Below are 19,846 nucleotides of genomic sequence, written 5' to 3'. Positions count from 1 at the left end.
ATGGTAGTGCAACTGTGCTTAAAATGGGGATGGGGTGTAAAATATGTACTTGGAACAATAAGACACAACTCATACCATTAAACTGTGGTGGTGGCACCACACTCCTGCAAGTAGCTGTGCCTGTAAGATCAAATGATGGTGTTTGACTGTTATGACATTGGAGCCTGGATTCTCTGTGCTCCCACCGTTGGGAGAATCAGGACTGGTTTCCTCTGATGCTGGGATGGGACCCAGTGTGAATCTCTCTCCTTAACCATGCTCTCTTTAACTATGCAAATACACGCATGGGGGAAAGGTCGTCGGATTCCATTTGTATCCCAGTATTGGCCACCATTTGAGCAGGTAGCCTGATCCAGAGGTCCGGCAGCAGGTACCCCCTCCACAATGCTAATCCTGCCCCCCCCCCCCCCCCACCCCGCATTGATGAGGAGGAGCACCCTGTCCCACACCATGGGAATAACTCGTTATCCCTCCCCACGCAAGCAGGCTGACCCTCTCTCCCCATCAGTCACCCACCCGCCTGAAAGCTGAAGAGCAGTCCAGGCAGTACAGTGAAAGATCACGGCATTGTCACTTACTCTTTCCTGACATCTGCTGCCTCAGACAAAACTGTTTAAAACAGCAGCTGCAACAAATGTCAGAGGCTTCCTCGAAAGTCAAGTACACTTGAAAAGACTTCTAATTCCCTCAGCTTTTGAAATGCAGAACTCTCATTCAATTTCACACAGCAATACATTGCACTAGCCAGTGACTGACAGTTTTATTCATCCAGAGACAGATGCTAGGTGGATTGTTTATCTATCTTTCTCTCCACTTGCATCTCAAGTACTCTGCTTTGATGCTAACCACAACGTTTAGAGTCAGAGAGCTATTACAGCATGGAACTAGGCCCATCAGCCCATCGTGTCAGTGTCAGCCATCAAACACCTATTTATTCTAATCCCATTTTCCAGTACCTGACCCATACATAGCTTTGCACACTATGGCATTTCAAGTGATCATCTAATTCGTAAATGGTGTGGGAGTCCCTGCCTCTACCACCATTTCAGACTGCGAGTTCCAGATTCCCACCTCTGGGTGAAAAATTCTTTCCCAACATCTCCGATAAATCTCTTGCCCATTACCTTAAATCTATGTCCTCTGCTTATTGACACTCTGATAAGGGGAAAAAGTTCCTTCCCATCCACCACATCTGTGCTCATACTTGTACACACCTCAAATCAGGTCTCACCAGCCTCAGCCTTCTCTGCTACAAGGAAAACAATCCCAGTCTATCCAATCTCTCTTCATAGAACAAAGAACAAAGAAATGTACAGCACAGGGACAGGCCCTTCGGCCCTCCAAGCCTGTGCCGACCATGCTGCCCGACTAAACTACAATCTTCTACACTTCCTGGGTCCGTATCCCTCTATTCCCATCCTATTCATGTATTTGTCAAGATGCCCCTTAAATGTCACTATTGTCCCTGCTTCCACCACCTCCTCCGGTAGCGAGTTCCAGGCACCCACTACCCTCTGCATAAAAAACTTGCCTCGTACATCTACTCTAAACCTTGCCCCTCTCACCTTAAACCTATGCCCCCTAGTAATTGACCCCTCCATCCTGGGGAAAAGCCTCTGACTGTCCACTCTGTCTATGCCCCTCATAATTTTGTAGACCTCTATCAGTTCTCCCCTCAACCTCCTTCGTTCCAGTGAGAACAAACCGAGTTTATTCAACCGCTCCTCATAGCTAATGCCCTCCATACCAGGCAACATTCTGGTAAATCTCTTCTGCACCCTCTCTAAAGCCTCCACATCCTTCTGGTAGTGTGGCGACCAGAATTGAACACTATACTCCAAGTGTGGCCTAACTAAGGTTCTACACAGCTGCAACATGACTTGCCAATTCTTATACTCAATGCCCCGGCCAATGAAGGCAAGCATGCCGTATGCCTTCTTGACTACCTTCTCCACCTGTGTTGCCCCTTTCAGTGACCTGTGGACCTGTACTCCTAGATCTCTCCGACTTTCAATACTCGAGGGTTCTACCATTCACTGTATATTCCCTACCTGCATTAGACCTTCCAAAATGCATTACCTCACATTTGTCCGGATTAAACTCCATCTGCCATCTCTCCGCCCAAGTCACCAAACAATCTAAATCCTGCTGTATCTTCTGACAGTCCTCTTCGCTATCCGCAATTCCACCAACCTTTGTGTCGTCTGCAAACTTACTAATCAGACCAGTTACATTTTCCTCCAAATCATTTATATATACTACAAACAGCAAAGGTCCCAGCACTGATCCCTGTGGAACACCACTGGTCACAGCCCTCCAATTAGAAAAGCATCCTTCCATTGCTACTCTCTGCCTTCTAATGACCTAGCCAGTTCTGGATCGACCTTGCCAGCTCACCCCTGATCCCGTGTGACTTCACCTTTTGTACTAGTCTACCATGAGGGACCTTGTCAATGGCCTTACTGAAGTCCATATAGACAACATCCACTGCCCTACCTGCATCAATCATCTTTGTGACCTCCTCGAAAAACTCTATCAAGTTAGTGAGACACGCACTCCCCTTCACAAAACCATGCTGCCTCTCACTAATACATCCATTTGCTTCCAAATGGGAGTAGATCCTGTCTCGAAGAATTCTCTCCAGTAATTTCCCTACCACTGAAGTAAGGCTCACCGGCCTGTAGTTCCCTGGATTATCCTTGCTACCCTTCTTAAACAGAGGAACAACATTGGCTATTCTCCAGTCCTCCGGGACATCACCTGAAGACAGTGAGGGTCCAAAGATTTCTGTCAAGGCCGCAGTAATTTCCTCTCCAGCCTCCTTCAATATTCTGGGGTAGATCCCATCAGGCCCTGGGGACTTATAGAATTTACAGTGCAGAAGGAGGCCATTCGGCCCATCGAGTCTGCACCGGCTCTTGGAAAGAGCACCCCACCCAAGGTCAACACCTCCACCCTATCCCCACAACACAGTAACCCCACCCAACACTAAGGGCAATTTTGGACACTAAGGGCAAGTTATCATCGCCAATCCACCTACCCTGCACATCTTTGGACTGTGGGAGGAAACCGGAGCACCCGGAGGAAACCCACGCACAAACGGGGAGGACGTGCAGACTCCGCACAGACAGTGACCCAAGCCGGAATCGAACCTGGGACCTTGGAGCTGTGAAGCAATTGTGCTATTCACAATGCTACCGTGCTGCCCCACGGGCAGGTATTAAGGTATTATCTACCTTAATATTTTTTAAGACGCCCAACACCTCGTCTTTTTGGATCTCAATGTGACCCAGGCTATCTACACACCCTTCTCCAGACTCAACATCTACCAATTCCTTCTCTTTGGTGAATACTGATGCAAAATATTCATTTAGTACCTCGCCCATTTCCTCTGGCTCCACACATGGATTCCCTTGCCTATCCTTCAGTGGGCCAACCCTTTCCCTGGCTACCCTCTTGCTTTTTATGTACGTGTAGAAAGCCTTGGGATTTTCCTTAACCCTATTTGCCAATGACTTTTCGTGACCCCTTCTCGCCCTCCTGACTCCTTGCTTAATTTCCTTCCTACTTTCCTTATATTCCACACAGGCTTCGTCTGTTCCCAGCCTTTTAGCCCTGACAAATGCCTCCTTTTTCTTTCTGACAAGGCCTACAATATCTCTCGTTATCCAAGGTTCCCGAAAATTGCCGTATTTATCCTGCTTCCTCACAGGAAAATGCCGGTCCTGAATTCCTTTCAACTGACACTTGAAAGCTTCCCACATGTCAAATGTTGATTTGCCCTCAAACATCCGCCCCCAATCTACGTTCTTCAGTTCCCGCCTAATATTGTTATAATTAGCCTTCCCCCAATTTAGCACATTCATCCAAGGACCACTCTTATCCTTGTCCACCAGCACTTTAAGACTTACTGAATTGTGGTCACTGTTCCAGAAATGCTCCCCTACTGAAACTTCTACCACCTGGCCGGGCTCATTCCCCAATACCAGGTCCAGTACCGCCCCTTCCCTAGTTGGACTGTCTACATATTGTTTGAAGAAGCCCTCCTGGATGCTCCTTACAAACTCCGCCCCGTCTAAGCCCCTGGCACTAAGTGAGTCCCAGTCAATATTGGGGAAGTTGAAGTCTCCCATCACCACAACCCTGTTGTTTTTACTCTTTTCCAAAATCTGTCTACCTATCTGCTCCTCTATCTCCCGCTGGCTGTTGGGAGGCCTGTAGTAAACCCCCAACATTGTGACTGCACCCTTCTTATTCCTGATCTCTACCCATATAGCCTCACTGCCCTCTGAGGTGTCCTCTCGCAGTACAGCTGTGATATTCTCCCTAACCAGTAGCGCAACTCCGCCACCCCTTTTACATCCCCCTCTATCCCGCCTGAAACATCTAAATCCTGAAACGTTTAGCTGCCAATCCTGCCCTTCCCTCAACCAGGTCTCTGTAATGGCAACAACATCATAGTTCCAAGTACTAATCCAAGCTCTAAGTTCATCTGCCTTACCCGTAATACTTCTTGCATTAAAACATATGCACTTCAGGCCACCAGACCCGTTGTGTTCAGCAACTTCTCCCTGTCTGCTCTGCCTCAGAGCCAGACTGTCCCTATTCCTCCCTCAATGCTCTCACCTTCTGATCTATTGCTCCCGTGCCCACCCCCCTGCCATACTAGTTTAAACCCTCCCGTGTGACACTAGCAAACCTCGCAGCCAGGATATTTATGCCTCTCCAATTTAGATGCAACACGTCCTTCTTATATAGGTAACACCTGCCCCGGAAGAGCTCCCAGTGGTCCAGATAACAGAAACCCTCCCTCCTACACCAGCTGTTTAGCAACGTGTTTAGCTGCTCTATCTTCCTATTTCTAGCCTCACTGGCACATGGCACAGGGAGTAATCCTGAGATTACAACCCTAGAGGTCCTGTCTTTTAACTTTCTGCCTAGCTCCCTGAACTGCTGCTTCAGGACCTCATGCCCCTTCCTGCCTATGTCGTTAGTACCAATATGTACCCTATTACTATTGCTCTTCTGCGCTTTGACCCTCCCTTCTGAACATCAGAGCCAGCCGTGGTGCCACTGCTCTGGCTGCTGCTGTTTTCCCCTGATAGGCTATCCCCCCCGACAGTATCCAAAGGGGTATACCTGTTTGAGAGGGGGACAACCACAGGGGATTCCTGCACTGACTGCCTGCCCTTTCTGGTGGTCACCCATTTCTCTGCCTGCACCTTGGGTGTGACCACATTTATATAACTGCGATCTATGACGCTTTCCGCCACCTGCATGCTCCTAAGTGCATCCAATTGCTGCTCCAACCGAACCATGCGGTCTGTGAGGAGCTCCAGTTTGGTGTACTTTCTGCAGATGAAGCCATCCGGGACGCTGGAAGCCTCCCGGACCTGCCACATCTCACAGTCAGAGCACTGCACCCCTCTAACTGACATTGCGTCAATTAATTAGTAAATTAAAGTTAAAAGTTTTTTTAAAAATTTAAAGTTACTGTTAACTGTCTGTTTCCTAGCACTAGATTTCTACTATAAAAGTGAAAGCTAAATATAGTACTCTCCGATCTCTGGCTTAGGTACCCCTCTAAATTATAATTAAGTAATTATGTTTAATTAGTTACCAATGCTTCATTTTTTAAATTTAGTGTAGATTCCCAACCAGCCACTCAGGTCACAGCTTTTCCGCACGCACGCGCGCACACACGCACACTTTGAAAAGGTAATAAAAGTAAAAATGAGTAAAAATCACTTACTTACCTTCTGAGGGTCTTAGATGTTCTCAGGTTCTCTCCCTGACAGAGACTGCTCCTCCTCCTCCAAGGCTCCCGAAACTAGGCCGCGCTTTTTAAAAATCTCCGCTCCGACTCACAGCTCCCGCTCTTTTTAAATCTCCGCTCCGACTCTCAGCTCCCGCGCTTTTTAAATCTCCGCTCTGACTCGCAGCTCCCGCGCTTTTTAAATCTCCGCTCCGACTCGCAGCTCCCGCGCTTTTTAAATCTCCGCTCCGACTCGCAGCTCCCGCACTTTTTAAATCTCTAAAACTCTCCAGCCCAGGGAACTTTCTGGTAAATCTCCACTGCATTTGCACTTATCCTTCTCTAACATCTGCTGCCTCAGAACAAAATGTTCAAAACATCAGCTTTATAAGTGTCACAGGCTTCCTTGAAAGCCAAGTACACTTGACAAGGCTGAGTCCCCAGATAGCCGTTGAAATGCAAATCTTGAACCAGCTCGGGGTCCAGTGCGTCAGGGCTACACTTGGGCAAACTTGCATCAAAGCCCACCCGGTGGATTTCCAACGGTGGGGCTCGGTGCATAATGACGAGGGGGCTGAATCAAGCTTCTAGCCTGTTACTTATCTCTCCGACCACCTTGGGGTTGGTAGTGCGCTGAGACCACCGGCAGGGATCGGAGCATTGCAACGGCGCCAAATTCTTTTTCGCAGGATGTTCCATCCTCCGCCCGATCGGGAATCCCAGCAATGGACAATCCACCACTTGGTCTGTAGGAAAGGAAATCATGCTACAGCCTGTCCCATGGTCTTGTAATTACAAAATGCAACTACAGGGCAAATATAAATGCAGAGCTGGCTCACTTCCTCACTCGCGCTGTACTGATAGTGAAAAAGTATAGTTAGCAAATGAGAAACGAGGACTGTACTGCCTGATAATATAAGGATGTTACATTTTAAAGTTTTATTCTGTTGGCTGAAAACATTGTTTCTGAAATCCAATTTTCATCAATTCTAATTGTTTGATACAAACCCTGCCGTGCAGAATACAGACAGCTTGCTTCACTCTCCACTGACCTGTTCATTCATATCTTATGTTATCCAATCCAACCATGCAGCTCTGTCTCCATTTGAACCTGGTAATAGATAGTCCACTTCCTGTTGTGTCATGAAGTGTCATAAATTGACAAAGGAGATGGGTGGCACGGTAGCACAGTGGTTAGTACTGCTGCTTCACAGCGCCAGGGACCCGGGTTCGATTCCCAGCTTGGGTCTCTGTCTGTGCAGACTCTGCATGTTCTCCTCGTCTCTGCCTGGGTTTCTTCTGGGTGCTCCGGTTTCCGCCCACAAGTCCCGATAGACGTGCTTGTCAGATGAATTGGACATTCTGAATTCTGTGCCTGAACAGGTGCCATAGTGTGGCGATGAGGAGATTTTCACAGTAATATCATTGCCGTGTTAATGTGAGCCTACTTGTGACACTAATAAAGATTATTATTATTAGATGATGGAACCTCCATCCACTTGCAAACTTATCATCTTATCATCACACATCCCACTGCTCCATCCAGCTGTCACTTGAAAAAACAGAAAGTGTTCATTCAGGTGGCCAATCAGCCATACTTGGCTGTCCCAAATTTTAGTCTACATTTATGAATATTACATCTGCACACTCCCAAACACGGAGCCCATGTTGGCTCATTTCTCTTTTCTATGTGTAGCACTTCATACTTACCAGCATTAGTTTCACCTGCAACATCTTGTTCAACCCTTTCTGTAATGTCAGTGCAACCTCCTCCAGTTTGACTGAACAGTTTTAATCCCCTTATACTGGCATTGGAGGCAGTCCAGAGAAGTTTCACTAGGTTGATCGTAGGAATGGAGGGATTTTCTTTTCTTATGAGAGGTTGGGCCTGTACTCATTGGAGTTTAGAAGGATGACTGGCAACGTTATTGAGCCATGTAGAATTCTCAGGTTTGACAAGGTAGATGCTGAGATGACGCATCTAGGGCCGGAGGGCATAATCAAAGAAGAAATGAAATGAAAAGAAAATCGCTTATTGTCACAAGTAGGCTTCAAATGAAGTTACTGTGAAAAGCCCCTAGTCGCCACATTCCGGCGCCTGTTCGGGGACGCTGTTGTCCCTTAAGACAGTGATGAGGAGGAATCTCTTCTCTCTGAGGCTAGTGAATCTATGCGAGCTGTAGAGGCTGGGTCGTAAGTATGTTCAAGGCTGAGATGGGACAGATTTTTAATCAGAAAGGGAATCGAGGGTAATGGGGATAAGGTGGGAAAGAGTTGAATATATCAGATCAGATCAGCCATAATCTCATTGAATGGCAGAGCAGACTTGATGAGCTGAATGGCCTACTGCTGCTCCTACGTCTTATGGGTAGCACCTCCCCTGTCAGCAAATAATAATAATCTTTATTATTGTCACAAGTCGGCTTACATTAACACTGCAATGAAGTTACTGTGAAAATCCCTTAGTAGCCACACTCCGGCGCCTGTTTGGGTAAACAGAGGGAGAATTCAGAATGTCCAATTCACCTAACAAGCACATCTTTTCGGGACTTGTGGGAGGAAACCGGAGCACCCGGAGGAAACCTACGCAGACAAGGGCAGAACGTGCAGACTCCGCACAGACAGTGACCCAAGCTGAGAATCGAACCCAGGTCACTGGAGCTGTGAAGCAACAGTGCTAAACACCGTGCTACGCAGTCCAGATGAACTACGAGTAAGAACAGTGCCCACACTCCAATCCCTGGAACATTCACTCAGTGTTATTAGCAAGCACTTCCAATATCAACACGCATGTGGGCACACAAGAGTTTAATACTGCCAATAGTAGATTTAGAAATATAGTCATCCACACACATAGAACATTACAGCGCAGTACAGGCCCTTCGGCCCTCGATGTTGCGCCGACCTGTGAAACCACTCTAAAGCCCATCTACACTATTCCCTTATTGTCCATATGTCTATCCAATGACCATTTGAATGCCCTTCGTGTTGGCGAGCCCACTACTGTTGCAGGCAGGGCATTCCACGCCCTTACTACTCTCTGAGTAAAGAACCTACCTCTGACATCTGTCCTATATCTATCTCCCCTCAATTTAAAGCTATGTCCCCTCGTGCTAGACATCACCATCTGAGGAAAAAGGCTCTCACTGTCCACCCTATCCAATCCTTTGATCATCGTGCCTCAATTAAGTCACCTCTTAACCTTCTTCTCTCGAACAAAAACAGCCTCCAGTCCCTCAGCCTTCCCTCATAAGATCTTCCCTCCATACAAGGCAACATTCTGGTAAATCTCCTCTGCACCTTTTCCAATGCTTCCACATCCTTCCAAATGCGGCCGCACCAGAGTTTTGTACAGCTGCAACATGACCTCATGGCTCCGAAACTCAATCCCTCTACCAATAAAGGCGAACACACCGTACATCTTCTTAACAACCCTCTCAACCTGGATGGCAACTTTCAGGTATCTATGTACATGGACACCGAGATCTCTCTGCTCATCCACACTAACAAGAATCTTACCATTAGCCCAGTACTCTGTCTTCCTGTTATTCCTTCCAAAATGAATCACCTCACACTTTTCTGCATTAAACTCCATTTGCCACCTCTCAGCCCAGCGCTGCAGCTTATCTCTTTCCCTCTGTAACTTGTAACATCCTTCTGCACTGTTCACAACTCCACCGACTTTAGTGTCATCTGCAAATTTACTCACCCATCCTTCTACGCCCTCCTCCAGGTCATTTATAAAAATGACAAACAGCAATGGCCCCAAAACAGATCCTTGTGGTACACCACTAGTAACTGGACTCCAGTCTGAACACTTCCCATCAACCACCACCCTTTGTCTTCTTCCAGCTAGCCAATTTCTGATCCAAACTGCTAAATCACCCTGAATCCCATGCCTCCGTATTTTCTGCAGTAGCCTACCGTGGGGAACCTTATCAACTGCTTTACTGAAATCCATATACACCACATCAACTGCTGTACCCTCATCCACCTGTTTGGTCACCTTCTCAAAGAACTCAATAATGTTTGTGAGGCACGACCTACCCTTCACAAAACCGTGTTGACTATGTCTAATCAAATTATTCCTTTCCAGATGATTATACATCCCATCTCTTATAAACGTTTCCAAGACATTGCCCACAACAGAAGTAAGGCTCACTAGTCTATAGTTACCGGGTTTGTCTCTACTCCCCTTCTTGAACAAGGGGACAACATTTGCTATCCTCCAGTCTTCTGGCACTATTCCTATAGACAAAGATGACTTAAGCAAAGCCAAAGGCTCAGCAATCTCCTCCCCAGCTTCCCAGAGAATCCTAGGATAAATCCCATCCGGCCCAGGGGACTTCGCTATTTTCACACTTTCCAGAATTGCTAACATCTCCTCCTTATGACCCTCAAGCCCTTCTAGTCTAGTCGCCTGAATCTCAGTATTCTCCTCGACAACATTGTTTTTTCCTGTGTGAATACGGACAAAAAATATTCATTTAGCACCTCGCCAATCTCCTCGGACTCCACGCACAACTTCCCACGACTGTCCTTAACTGGCCCTACTCATTCTTTTATTCCTGACATATCTATAGAAAGCTTTAGGGTTATCCTTGATCCTACCTGCCAAAGACTTCTCATGTCCCCTCCTGGCTCTCTTAGCTCTCTCTTTAGGTCCTTCCTAGCTAACTTGTAACTCTCGAGCGCCCTAACTGAACCTTCATGTCTCATCTTTACATAAGCCTCCTTCTTCCTCTTGACAAGTGTTTCGACTGCTTTAGTAAACCACGGTTCCCTCGCTCGACCACTTCCTCCCTGCCTGACAGGTACATATTTATCAAGGACACGCAGTAGCTGTTCCTTGAACAAGCTCCACATTTTAATTGTGCCCATCCCCTGTAGTTTTCCTCTCCATACGATGCATCCTAAGTCTTGCCTCATCGCATCATAATTGCCTTTCCTCCCGATATAACTCTTGCCCCAAGGTATATACCTATCCCTTTCCATCACTTAAGTAAACGTAATCGAATTGTGGTCACTATCACCAAAGTGCTCACCTACCTCCAAATCTAACACCTGTCCTGGTTCATTACCCAGTACCAAATCCAATATGGCCTCGCCTCTCATTGGCTTATCTACATACTGTGTCAGGAAACCCTCCTGCACACATTGGACAAAAACAGACCCATCTAAAATACTCGAACTATAGCATTTCCAGTCAATATTTGGAAAGTTAAAGTCCCTCATAACTCCCTGTTGCTTTCACTCCTATCCAGAATCATCTTTGCAATCCTTTTCTCTACATCTCTGGAACTTTTCAGAGGCCTATAGAAAACTCCTAACAGGGTGACCTCTCCTTTCCTGTTTCTAACCTCAGCCCATACTACCTCAGTAGACGAGTCCTCAATCGTCCTTTCTGCCACCGTAATACTGTCCTTGACTAACAATGCCACCCCTCCCCCTCTTTTACCACCTTCCCTGAGCTTACAGAAAATCTAAACCCCGGCACCTGCAACAACCATTCCTGTCCCTGCTCTAGCCATGTCTCGGAAATGGCCACAACATCGAAGTCCCAGGTACCAACCCATGCCGCAAGTTCACCCACCTTATTCCGGGTGCTCCTGGCATTGAAGAAGACACACTTTAAACCACCTTCCTACCTGCCAGTACACTCCTGCAACTTTGAAACCTAACTCATGACCTTACTACTCTCAACCTCCTGTATACTGGAGCTATAATTCTGGTTCCCAATCCCCCGCTGAACTAGTTTAAACCCTCCCGAAGAGCATTAGCAAATTTCCCCCCCAGGATATTGGTAGTCCTCTGGTCTAGGTGTAGACCATCCCATTTGTAGAGGTCCCACCGACCCCAGAATGAGCACCAATTATCCAGAAATCTGAAACCCTCCCCCCTGCACCATCCCTGTAGCCACGTGTTCAACTTCTCTCTCTCCCTATTCCTCGTCTTGCTAGCACGTGGCACGGGTAACAACCCAGAGATAATAACTCTGTTTGTCCTAGATCTAAGTTTCCACCCTAGCTCCCCGAATCCCTACCTATGTCATTGGTACCTACGTGGACCAGGACTTGGGGCTGCTCCCTCCCCTGAAGGATCCCCAAAATACGATCCGAGACATCACGGACCCTGGCACCTGGGAGGCAACACACCAATCGTGAGTCTCTCTCGTTCCCACAGAATCTCTTATCTATTCCCCTAACTATGGAGTCTCCAATGACTAATGCTCTACTCCTCCCCCTCCCCCCTTCCCTTCTGAGCAACAGGGGCAGACTCTGTGCCAGAGACTTGTACCCCATGGCTTATCCCTGGTAAGTACCCCCCCCCCCCCCCCCCCAAAACAACAGTTTCCAAAGTGGTATACTTGTTACTAAGGGGAACGACCACAGGGAATCCCTGTACTGACTTCTTCCTCCCAGCACCTCTCACCATCACCCATCTATCTTTATTCTTCGGAGTAACTACATCCCTACATGTACATAAATGGCCTAAATAGTAAAGAATAAAGCTGCTGAAACTCCTGTGTGACCAGCCCTTTCTCTGTGGATATTAGTTGCTTCTCTTATAGTCAGAACCCACCTGTTCTCCACCATTTCTTTAATAGCATTAGCAGGCCTTTGGATCACCTCACCAGCAGCTATCCTATTAACCACCGTGTCCTCCAACCTGCGGATCACTCCAGGATCCGCCATTCAGGCCCGCTCAGGGACCAAATCACCCGCCCCCACCTGCGCCTGCGCGCGGGCACCAACTGCCCGTCCGAACCTTACTGCCCCGGAAATCCCGCCTTCCGAACGGGAACGTCGCTTTCATTGGAGAATCCCATTGTCAATCAGCGCTAGAGGACGGCTATCATTGGGGCGACCAGCGGTCAATTACCGGGCCCGGGCCACTCTCATTCGGGAATTCAACTATCAATCACTGGACGTGAACCGATCCCACTGGAGGATTCAACTGCCAATTACTGGATACGCCCCAGCCTCATTGGAAAGTTCAGCGCCAGGTCAGGATCAGGTTGATTGGAGAGTCCATCTGTCAATCACTGGCCTGTTCCACACTATTGGAGAGTACAGCTGTCAATCACCGGGCCGGATCGAGCTGTGGATTCGGCCCCCTTCAACTGCAGCTTCTTTGCAGACGGGGGGCGGGGGGGGGGAAGCGCGCGCTCGGGCAATTATAATCCGCCTGCTCGCTATCGGCGGAAGAGGCTGGTGGTGGCAGAGAAAACTGAGCCAAGGATTTGTCTCCCATGCAATCACTGGGTACGGTAACGGGAAAGTCTTTTTTTTTTGCCACCTACATGATTATTGATCGTGCAAAATAGTTGGAAAAGGTTCCTGCTGCAAAAAAAAAAATCATAATTTGCAATGTGAAGATCACCATGTTGCAAAATGAAAGAGCAAGGGCAAAACAAGCCAAAAAGAGCAGAGAACCTCCGTCTCACTGGGTTAGAAAATCCTGAGGAAGTCTCTCTGGTTTTGGGAATTTAAAAAAATAGCATTTATCTAACGCCTTTCCCGATCATAGGACATTCCAAAGCGCTTTGCCGCCAATGAAGTACAAGTCCATTTCAAATGAGGGAACCCTCCATCTGCAGAGATGCCACTTTTGGACTGTATCTGTCAAATGTTATCTGTGTTAGCAGGTACACTCCAGTTCACTCAGAATCAGAATTTTCCTTTTGGTTTTAGGTGAGGATGTTAGAAAACCAGTATTCTTCTCGTTTGTCCTTGGAAGTGAGGATGACCATGTCCATCACCTGAGGTGCTTGTTAGGGTTCCAGTGGGTATGGAGGTGACTGCTCAGGCCGGTTTTGGCCTGGCAGGTTCTGCTGTAAACGACAGGATACTGAAGACAGCTGGGTTTTGCGTGAGTTGCTGGTACAGGATTTTACCACCTTGTGTTTTCTCCCAACTTCTGGTATGTACTTGCTTTTGAAGGAGGCAGCACCATATTTTATTTGGTTGTGCCAAACCTTCGCCCAAGGCTCAATGTCGATATCAGAACCCCTAATGAAGTCTTCCCAGCGTCCTTGTAGTGCTTCGTTTGACCGCTGTGAGAGCACATTCCACCCCCCCCGACTCGAGCTCTCCAGAGAAGGTATGCATTGGTAAGCGAGTCAAGATGTTCTGGTGACATGACCAGCCCAACTGAGTTGTGACTGTCTCAGTGTATTGGAATGTGAATATATAGTCGCCATGGTTCCAGATGATCAGAGGCTGCTTTCACCTTTGAGGGGGAGAGCTGACTGATGGCGATTGAACCTGAGGATCACCACACCTCAGGTGAGGTGCACGGTTGAGAAGTCGGGGCCTTTATGAATAGCCTCAGCCGGTATGGGAATTGAACCCGCGCGGCTGGCCTCGCTCTGCATCATGAACTAGCTGGACTTGAAAATGGAACGTTTAGAAAGCAGTGGCAGGATCAGTCAGAGTCAGCATGGATTTATGAAGGGGAAATCATGCTTGACAAATCTGTTGGAATTCTTTGAAGATGTAACTAGTACAGTAGACAAGAGGGAGCCAGTCGATGTGGTATATTTGGACTTTCAGAAGGCTTTTGATGAAGTCCTGCATAAGAGATTATTATGCAAGATTAAAGCGCATGGGATTGGGGGAAGTGTATTGAGGTGGATAGAAAACTGGTTGGCAGAGAGGAAACAAAGAGTAGGAATTAATGGGTCCTTTTCAAATTGGCAGGCAGTAACCAGTGGGGTGCCACTGGGATCAGTGCTGGGATCCCAGCTATTCATAATATATATTAATGGTTTGGATGAGGGAACAAAATGAAATATCTCAAAGTTTGCAGATGATACCAAGTTGGGTGGGAGGGTGATGGGGATGCAACTGTGATGAGGATGCAGAGATTCTACAGCACGATCTGGACAGGTTGGGCGAGTGGGCAAATCAATGCAGATGCAGTATCATTTGGATAAGTGTGAAGTTATTCACTTTGGAAGCATAAACAGGAAGACAAATTACTACCTGAACGGTTGTTGTAAATTGGGAGAGGGGAGTGGACAGCGGGACCTGGGTGTCCATAAGACATAGGAGCAGAAGTAAGGCCATTCGGCCCATCGAGTCCACTCCACCATTCAATCATGGCTGATTTCAACTCCCTTTACCCACTCTCTCTCCATAGCCCTTAATTCCTCGAGAAATCAAGAATTTATCAACTTCTGTCTTAAAGACACTCAACGTCCCGGCCTCCACCGCCCTCTGTAACAATGAATTCCACAGACCCACCACTCTCTGGCTGAAGAAATTTCTCCTCATCTCTGTTCTAAAGTGACTCCCTTTTATTCTAAGGCTGTGCCCCCAGGTCCTAGTCTCCCCTGCTAATGGAAACAACTTCCCTACGTCCACCCTATCTAAGCCATTCATTATCTTGTAAGTTTCTATTAGATCTTCCCTCAACCTCCTAAACTCCAATGAATATAATCCCAGGATCCTCACGTTCATCGTATGTTAGGCCTACCATTCCTAGGATCATCCATGTGAATCTCCGCTGGACCCGCTCCAATGCCAGTATGTCCTTCCTGAGGTGTGGGGCCCAAAATTGCTCACAGTATTCTAAATGGGGCCTAACTAATGCTTTATAAAGCTTCAGAAGTACATACCTGCTTTTATATTCCAAGCCTCTTGAGATAAATGACAACATTGCATTTGCTTTCTTAATTGCGGACTCAACCTGCAAGTTTACCTTTAGAGAATCCTGGACTAGGACTCCCAAGTCCCTTTGCACTTCAGCATTATGAATTTTGTCACCGTTTAGAAAATAGTCCATGCCTCTATTCTTTTTTCCAAAGTGCAAGACCTCGCACTTGCCCACGTTGAATTTCATCAGCCATTTCTTGGACCACTCTCCTAACCTGTCTAAATCTTTCTGCAGTCTCCCCACCTCCTCCATACTGCCTGCCCCTCCACCTATCTTTGTACCATCGGCAAACTTAGCCAGAATGCCCCCAGTCCTGTCATCTAGATCGTTAATATATAAAGAGCACAGCTGTGGCCCCAACACTGAACCCTGCGGGACACCACTCGTCACCAGTTGCCATTCCGAAAAAGAACCTTTTATCCCAACTCTCTGCCTTCTGCCTGACAGCCAATCGTCAATCCATGTTAGTACCTTGCCTCGAATACCATGGGCCCTTATTTTACTCCGCAGTCTCCCGTGAGGCACCTTATCAAAGGCCTTTTGGAAGTCAAGATAGATAACATCCATTGGCTCTCCTTGGTCTAACCTATTTGTTATCTCTTCAAAGAACTCTAACAGGTTTGTCAGGCACGACCTCCCCTGACTAAATCCATGCTGACTTGTCCTAATCCGACCCTGCACTTCCAAGGATTTAGAAATCTCATCCTTAACAATGGATTCTAGAATCTTGCCAACAACCGAGGTTAGGCTAATTGGCCGATAATTTTCCATCTTTTTCCTTGTTCCCTTCTTGAACAGGGGGGTTACAACAGCGATTTTCCAATCCTCTCTTTCCAATCCTTTCCAATACTTTCCCTGACTCCAGTGACTTTTGAAAGATCATAACTAACACCTCCACTATTTCTTCAGCTATCTCCTTTAGAACTCTAGGATGTAGCCCATCTGGGCCCGGAGATTTATCAATTTTTAGACCTCCTAGTTTCTCTAGCACTTTCTCCTTTGTGATGGCTACCATATTCAACTCTGCCCCCTGACTCTCCGGAATTGTTGGGATATTACTCATGTCTTCTACTGTAAAGACTGACGCAAAGTACTTATTTAGTTCCTCAGCTATTTCCTCGTCTCCCATCACAAAATTACCAGCATCATTTTGGAGCGGCCCAATGTCAACTTTTGCCTCCCGTTTGTTTTTAATGTATTTAAAGAAACTTTTACTATCACTCCTAATGTTACTGGCTAGCCTACCTTCATATTTGATCCTCTCTTTCCTTATTTCTCTCTTTGTTATCCTCTATTTGTTTTTGTAGCCTTCCCAATCTTCTGACTTCCCACTACTCTTTGCCACATTATAGGCTTTCTCTTTTGCTTTGATGCATTCCCTAACTTCCTTTGTCAGCCATGGCTGCCTAATCCCCCCTCTGATAACCTTTCTTTTCTTGGGGATGAACCTCTGTACTGTGTCCTCAATTACTCCCAGAAACTCCTGCCATTGCTGTTCTACTGTCTTTCCCACTAGGCTCTGCTCCCAGTCGATTTTCGTCAGTTCCTCCCTCATGCCCCTGTAGTTACCTTTATTTAACTGTAACACCTTTACATCTGATTCTGCCTTCTTTCTTTCAAATTAGAGATTGAATTCTACCATATTATGATCACTGCCTCCTAAGTGTTCCCTTACTTTAAGGTCTTTAATCAAGTCTGGCTCATTACATAACACTAAGTCCAGAATGGCCTGTCCCCTCGTGGGCTCCATCACAAGCTGTTCCAAAAAGCCCTGCTGTAAACATTCAGGAATTCCCTTTCCTTGGGTCCACTGGCAGCATTATTTACCCAGTCCACCTGCATATTGAAGTCCCCCATGATCACTGTGACCTTGCCTTTCTGACATGCACTTTCTATTTCGTGGTGCATTTTGTGCCCCTGATCCTGGCCACTGTTAGGAGGCCTGTACATAACTCCCATTATGTTTTTTTTGCCTTTGTGGTTCCTCAACTCTACCCACACAGACTCCACATCATCTGACCCTATGTCGTTTAGTGCTATTGATTGAATTTCATTCCTAATTAACAAGGCAACCCCGCCCCCTCTGCCCACCTCTCTGTCTTTTCGATAGGTTGTGAATCCCTGGATGTTTAAATGCCAGTCCTAAACCCCCTGCAACCATGTCTCTGTGATGCCTACCACATCATACCTGCCAGTCACAATCTGGGCCACAAGCTCATCTACCTTGTTCCGTACACTGCGCACATTTAAATATAGCACCTTTAATTCTCTATTGACCGTCCCTTTTTGTTTTCTTAGTGTGGTGGACCTTGGTTTACTGAGCCTTTCCATACACTGTCATATTTTGTGGGATGGGGACTATCGTAACCTCTCCTGAGTTCTGTCTTTTCGTGCTTTTTTTGTATTCCTAAGCAGCTACGCTTCCCACTGATTACTTCACCTCTTGGTTCCCTGACTTTCCCTTCTCCCCCTATCTCTAGTTTAAAGTCCTATTGACCACCCTATTTACTCTTTTCGCCAGAACACTGGTCCCAGCTCGGTTCAGGTGGAGACCATCCCAACGGTATAGGTCCCCCCTGTCCCAAAACTGATGCCAGTGTCCCATGAAAAGGAACCCCTCTTTCCCACACCACTCTTTCAGCCACGTGTTAACTTCCCTTATTCTTGCCTCCCTATGCCAATTTGCACGTGGCTCGGGCAGTAATCTGGAGATTATGACCCTGGAGGACCTGTTTTTAAAAAAAATTAGAATCCTAGCTCTCTATAATCTCTAAACAGGTCCTCTTTTGTAGATTTGCCTATGTTGTTGGTACCGACATGGACCACAACAACTGGATCCTCCCCCTCCCTCTCCAGTATCCTTTCAAGCCGGTCAGGGATGTCCCGCACCCTAGCACCGGGCAGGCAACATACCATGCGGGACTCTTTATCCTGCTCACAAAGGATACTATCTATCCCCCTGATAATAGAATCCCCTACAACTACAACTTGCCTATTTACTCCCTCCCCTTGAATGGCCTGCTGAACCATGGTGCCTTGGTCAGCTGACTCATCCTTTCTGCAGCCCTGTTCGCCATCCACACAGGGAGCAAATACCTCATACCTGTTGGACAGGGTCAAGGACTGAGGCTCCTGAGTTTCTGACTGCTGGTTCCCTTTACCTGCCTGACTTGCAGTCACACCCTGCTGTCCCTTGTGCGCCAGTCACTAAAGGTAAGCATGCAGGTGCAGCAGGCGGTAAAGAAGGCTAATGGTATGTTGGCCTGCGAAAGGTTTCGAGTAAAGGAGCAGGGATGTGTTGTTGCAATTATACAGGGCCTTGGAGAGGCCACATCTAGAATATTGTGTGCAGTTTTGATCTCCTTTTCTGAGAAAGGATGTTCTTGCTTTCGAGGGAGTGCAGCGAAGGTTTACCACTCTGTTTCCAGGAATGGCAGGACTATCATATGAGGAGAGATTGACTAGGTTGGGATTGTTCTCGCTGGAGTTCAGAAGAATGAGCGGGGGGGGGGGATCTCATAGAGACTTATAAAATTCGAACAGGACTAGACAGGGTAGATGCAGGGAAGATGTTACCAATGATGGGTGTGTCCAGAACCAGGGGTGAAATTCTCCCCCAACGGCGGGATGCCCGCCGACTGGCGCCAAAGCCGGCGCCAATCAGACGGGCATCACGCCGGCAAAAAGGTGCGGAAGTCTCCGCATCTTTGGCGGCCTAGCCCCAACATTGAGGGGCTAGGCCGACGCCGGAGGGATTTCCGCCCCGCCAGCTGGCGGAAATGGCGTTTGTTGCCCCGCCAGCTGGCGCGGAAATGCGGCGCATGCGCGGGAGCGTCAGCGGCCGCTGTCAGTTTCCCAGCGCATGCGCGGGAGCGTCAGCGGCTGCTGTCAGTTTCCCGCGCATGCGCAGTGGGGAAAGTCTCTTCCGCCTCTGCCATGGTGGAGGCCGTAGCGGAGGCGGAAGGGAAAGAGTGCCCCCACGGCACAGGCCCGCCCGCAGATCGGTGGGCCCCGATCGTGGGCCAGGCCACCGTGGGGGCACCCCCCGGGGTCAGATCGCCCCGCGCCCCCCCCCCCCCCAGGACCCCGGAGCCCGCCCACGCCGCCTGGTCCCGCCGGTAAATACCAGGTTTGATTTACGCCGGCGGGACAGGCAATTCCTGGGCGGGACTTCGGCCCATCCGGGCCGGAGAATCCAGCGGGGGGTCCCGCCAACCGGCGCGGCCGGATTCCCGCCCCCGCCCAATCTCCGGGAGCGGAGACTTCGGCGGGGGCGGGATTCACGGCGGCCAACGGCCATTCTCCGACCCGGCGGGGGGTCAGAGAATGACGCCCCAGGAGTCACAGTCTGAGTATTCAGGGTGAACCTTTTCGGACAGAGATAAGGAGACATTTTTTTCACCTAAAGAGTGGTGAGCCTGTGGAATTCAT

At 48.0% G+C, this 19,846-nt stretch overlaps 2 protein-coding genes across 4 annotated transcripts in view; one reads left to right on the top strand and one right to left on the bottom strand.

Moving 5' to 3' along the window:
- The window catches only part of mlh1 (mutL homolog 1, colon cancer, nonpolyposis type 2 (E. coli)), a 124,808-nt gene extending 112,308 nt beyond the window's left edge, over positions 1-12,500 (bottom strand). For both annotated transcript variants that reach the window (XM_072467323.1, XM_072467324.1), the window contains exon 1: positions 12,338-12,500. In XM_072467323.1, the coding sequence (XP_072323424.1) occupies positions 12,338-12,450 (113 nt within the window). In that variant the 5' untranslated portion in view covers positions 12,451-12,500. The remainder of the gene's footprint in view (positions 1-12,337) is intronic.
- Positions 12,501-12,938: 438 nt separating this feature from the next.
- LOC140385300 (TPR and ankyrin repeat-containing protein 1-like) overlaps positions 12,939-19,846 on the top strand; it is a 218,146-nt gene continuing 211,238 nt past the window's right edge. The window contains exon 1 of one of the 2 annotated variants that reach the window (XM_072467321.1): positions 12,939-13,020. The gene's annotated coding sequence lies outside the window, so the exon portion shown is untranslated. The remainder of the gene's footprint in view (positions 13,021-19,846) is intronic. The other variant, XM_072467320.1, reaches the window with a different exon arrangement.

Source organism: Scyliorhinus torazame, chromosome 11 (assembly GCF_047496885.1).
Source record: "Scyliorhinus torazame isolate Kashiwa2021f chromosome 11, sScyTor2.1, whole genome shotgun sequence".
NCBI classification, from domain to species: domain Eukaryota; kingdom Metazoa; phylum Chordata; class Chondrichthyes; order Carcharhiniformes; family Scyliorhinidae; genus Scyliorhinus; species Scyliorhinus torazame.
This window is presented reverse-complemented; position numbering and strand designations above follow the sequence as displayed.